The sequence below is a fragment of the Corvus brachyrhynchos genome, unplaced genomic scaffold (assembly GCF_000691975.1).
Source record: "Corvus brachyrhynchos isolate BGI_N302 unplaced genomic scaffold, ASM69197v1 scaffold525, whole genome shotgun sequence".
Lineage (NCBI taxonomy): Eukaryota > Metazoa > Chordata > Aves > Passeriformes > Corvidae > Corvus > Corvus brachyrhynchos.
The window spans coordinates 438,508-442,825 of NW_008238341.1; the positions used below are offsets into that span (position 1 = coordinate 438,508).

The window sequence follows — 4,318 nt, forward strand, 5'->3', positions numbered from 1 at the left end:
AAGAATTCCAGAATTCCATACTACATCGTGCCTTATGTTCCAGTCCCCTCGTGACACGATGGGGACTAGAGGACACGAGAGTTTCAAGGGATTTTTCAAGCCATGTCAGCCTCATGTGCTCAAGGCCACTTCAGCAAGGACAGGACACACCCCCCACAAGTGACTTCGCAGGTCACTGGGCTGTATTCACACACACAAATATACACCCACATGTGTATGCTGCACGATATCCTCACCACGTTTTCCACTGCCATAAATCCCACCACGCTCTATGGGACATGGACTGTGGGAAAACAAGGTCCTACACTGTACAGTTGCACCCAGGAGCTATGGGACACCAACAGGAGCTCCTCAAAATGCACCCACACCTCATGCCACGTCCACCCCCACAGAGTCCACAGCGATGGCCTATTTCTACTGCAGACCACCACCTAGTGAAGGTCCCCGTGGTGTCTCTCCTAGGACCTTCCTGATTTGACAGCATCTGCCACGCGCTCCTTGGCCTTCGGCTTGCCCGAGCAGAGAGGCTTTGTGGCTCCAGGCTGCAGAGCAGAGACATCAGACACAGCGCTGACCACGAGAGCTCAGCATGGCCTGCTCTTCTCCCTCGCCCTTGTATATGGCGCAAACCCATCGCTACAGGTGCCTGCACCACCTCCAACTTCATCAAGGGATGCTGCCACGGCTGGGCGCTGGGGGCCTGGAACCTCCAGCCCCTCAGGATGGTCCAACCGACCCCTCCGTGGATGGTTCCCAGCAGACGGAGCTGGCTGTTGGACAAAGCAGGAGTTGGGTATTGCCTTCTCACCTTGCGCCGCTTGGCCGCTCGTCGCAGCCTCTTCTCCTGCTCCAGCTGGAGCTGTGTCCTCTCCAGAGCCTCTCGCAGCAGAGCCTTCTCTTCTGCCACCCTGTGGGCTTCATCTTCCAGGCTGGACATCTCCTCCTGGCACCTTCGCAGGGACGCTTGGTTCTGCCTGTGCAAAACAGGAGGGGAGGATTCTGTTGGTCTTTTGCCCTTATCAACTCCCTGACCCTCAGCTGGGCTCTCCCATGCCTGCCTTGGTCCTACTGACACCGTCCCTCTGCCCAGCCAATGCTGCTGCTGTCCCAGGCTCCAGCCATCCCAGACAAGGGAACCTGTCAAGGCTTTCCTGTCTCTGACACTGCTCAACCATGTGAGGCTGCAGAAGGTACCACTGCAGAAAACTGAGAGGACCTTTCCCCACTCCTCCTGACATTTGGTTTTTGTACTGTGGCCATACTGTGACTGGTCCCAGACAGACACAGGACCCAGCAGTGTTGCATCACTCCTTGCTGCAGGCTCCCCATCACTTGGTATCCAAGGACCAGGTCTCGTTCAGAACCATGACCTTGCCTTTCCATACCTGAGCTGCTCCACACTTCCCTCACAACCTTTCAGCATTTCTTCTTTCCTTTCCAGGCGAATCTGGAGGTTCCTGATCTTTTTGTACAACAGCTCCAGGGCCTTCTGTCTCTGCAGTCCCACTTCGGCCCTCTTCTCCTGAGGAAGGTGCTGCAGAGGCTGCATTCCTGACAGCTCCTTCATCTCCATCAGGCTTCCCAGAGCACCGATTACATCAAGGTACTGTGGGAAGAAGAGGGAATGCATTATTTACCAGGTCTGCTGCATTCCGTCACGCTGCTCAGCCATCTGCTTTCTGTCTGCTTTCCTGAGGAGATGACAGTGTCCCAAGGAAAGTAGGTTTGCATTTCATTCCCAGCTGCACAGCTTACTGGGATTGGATTGCTTCCTTCTCTAAGATGAGTTTTCCTGGCTGGATGTTTCCCTACCCATTTTGGAGGTAAGAGACCTCCTTGCCCAACCCACCAGCTGTGCTACCCGTGGATCCCTCCCCTGGCAGCTCCCTCCATTGCTCCCCAGCCTCTCTGATGCACCATGGCATGTTTTGGGGTCCCAGGATGTCCACGCAGACACACAGTGTGCTCTGGGCCGTAGAATCATACAATAGTTTAGGTTGGAAAGGAAATTTAAAGGTCATCTAATCCAACCCGCCTGCCATGGACAGGGATGTCTTCAACCGGACCAGAGAGCCGTTCATCCTCAACATTCCTGCAGCATCCTGATGTCACATACCTCCGAAACGTGTTCAAAAACCATCTAAACTCTACACACACTGGGCATCTACACACACTCTAGACATGATTTACACATCTATCCCTGGCGTACCATCTTCTCACCGAAGACTGTCGCCTCAGCCATCTCCAAGCTCGCTGTGCTGTTGGTGATCCTGAACAAGCCCCCATTAGGAACATGGTCAGGAACCTGCACAGACAGGGAAAGACCGGTGGAGCCCACTTTGGGCCTGGATCTTGGTCAAGTGGCCTCGAGCCTCCCTTTTACCTCATGAGAAAACCACCCCAGTATCGCTGTGGTCCCAAGCCTCCCACCCCACTCAGCCCGTGGCATCCCTGGTGCTATTCCAACAGCACCAGGCAACGTGCTGGTCGTGGTGGAGCTGCCACCCTCTGCAGGAGCACTGCCTGCCATCCACCAGGCTGCATCTCCCACCCTGACTTCTTACGTAGCATCTCTGAAAACCTATTTCTCCGTGTTCCAGGGCGTACTTTCCAAACAAAGCTACAGGCATTACAAACCATGCACCGCCTCCCTACCTTGCCGGCCCTCAGTTTTTCTCCCAACACAGGTGCAGGTTCCATCTCAAGACCTCTTTGTTGGACTATTTTCTCTGCTAAGTCTTTCATCCTGGCCACCAGTTGCTCTGAATAGCTCTTCACAGCACCTGGAGGCAAACAAGCAGCTGCCAAACTGTTCCACTCTCCACACAAGTTGGAGGCTGGACAGCTTTCCCAGCCTCCCTCTGAGGGTGCTGAGGCCCTGGCACAGGGTGCCCAGAGAAGCTGTGGCTGCCTCACCCCTGGAAGTGTCCAAGGCCTGGCTGGACAGGGCTTGGAGCACCCTGGGATAGTGGAAGGTGTCCCATGGCAGGGGGTGGAACAAGATGGTCTTTAATGTCCTTTCCAACCCAAAACATTGCATGATTCTAGGAGAGCCCTGCTCACCTGAGCACTGCCTCTTCTCCAGCATCTTTACTCTCTCCCGGAGCTCGGCCAAACCTTCTTTTTGGCGCTGGATCGTTTCCTCGTGCCTGAGGCCTCGGCATTTTGCACCAAGCTCAGCCAAGTCTGATGGTGGCTCCTGGAAGAAGCAAGCAGAAGGCTGGTTCTTGCCCAGTCTGCATCTGGTGCAGCACAAGCTCAACGTAAACACAGCCTCGCTGCCAGACACTGGGCACTTGGCACACGCCAAGAACAAAGCCTGGGGAGCATCTCCATGGATTTGGGGGGCTATAAGAGACTTGCCAGAGACCTCTTTCCTGTTCTGCTGTCTAGTAGCCAGGATATGAACCCTGCAAATGCTCTGGAGAGGCGGGAGAGGGATGGTGCACAGCTCTGAACAGCCATGTTGGTGTTTTTCCCTTGTCCTTTGCACGACCACAAAGCATTTACCATCTACACACAGACACCAATGCACTTCACAGACTCTGTCCCGACACGAACTGGGACATTTTATTGTCTACACATGCACTGCCCTCTCCCAGCCCCATCCAGATCCCTGCATTATGACAAACATCCAAAAATCTGTGATGGGGCTAGGGCCCATCAGCGTGCCCTGTGCACAGCTAATGACGGCTGCAGGCCCCCAGCTCGGTCTGGCTGCTGTCACCCCTCGGCTCTGCCCATCCTGCTCCCAGATGGCACCCCCAGCACTTGGATCTTCCCCTCTGCATCCCAGAATGTGGAACAGGACGGGCAATACCTCCCACCCGCTCATCAGCTGGCTGTGAGTCACCGGCCGGCCCCCGCAGCCAGCCGGCCTCGCTGGCACGCTGCTGGCTGCCACCGTTGCTGTACAGAATGTACAATTCCTACAGTCCCTCCATCTGCTGCTGCCACCACCTGCGAGTTCTTCCCTTTTCCAGCCTCGGGGAAATCAAACAGGAATTTGGCGCAGGAGAATGAGGAGCGTTTCTTCCTGTCCTGTGCAATAAGCTGCCCCTACTCCTGCACACACAGCCCTAGAACTGGTTCTGCATTACCTGCACAGCCAGCATCCACGGCTGGCAAGTTGGAAAAAGGAGGGAACGCTTACATGTCGATATTGCCTCTAACTGGCAATTAACGAAGCCATTAGCACACACAGCGCTTAGAAGCTCCAAAGTGCTGTGCAAACATCAGCTCATTAACCAGCCTGAGCCTGGTGGGGGCTGCGGGTACCCCGGACCAGGGGCGGCACAGACAGCCCCGGGGCGGGCAA

The 4,318-nt window shown here is 55.4% G+C and overlaps 1 protein-coding gene across 1 annotated transcript in view; it reads right to left on the reverse strand.

The window, feature by feature from the left end:
* Positions 1 to 160: 160 nt before the first annotated feature.
* Positions 161 to 4,318, reverse strand: part of FHAD1 (forkhead associated phosphopeptide binding domain 1) — an 18,172-nt gene continuing 14,014 nt past the window's right edge. Inside the window, exons 22-27 of the mRNA XM_017735080.1 lie at positions 3,064 to 3,199; positions 2,656 to 2,783; positions 2,210 to 2,305; positions 1,386 to 1,606; positions 809 to 974; positions 161 to 542 (exon numbers count right to left, since the gene is read on the reverse strand). Coding sequence (XP_017590569.1) covers positions 459 to 542; positions 809 to 974; positions 1,386 to 1,606; positions 2,210 to 2,305; positions 2,656 to 2,783; positions 3,064 to 3,199 — 831 coding nt within the window. The 3' untranslated portion in view covers positions 161 to 458. The remainder of the gene's footprint in view (positions 543 to 808; positions 975 to 1,385; positions 1,607 to 2,209; positions 2,306 to 2,655; positions 2,784 to 3,063; positions 3,200 to 4,318) is intronic.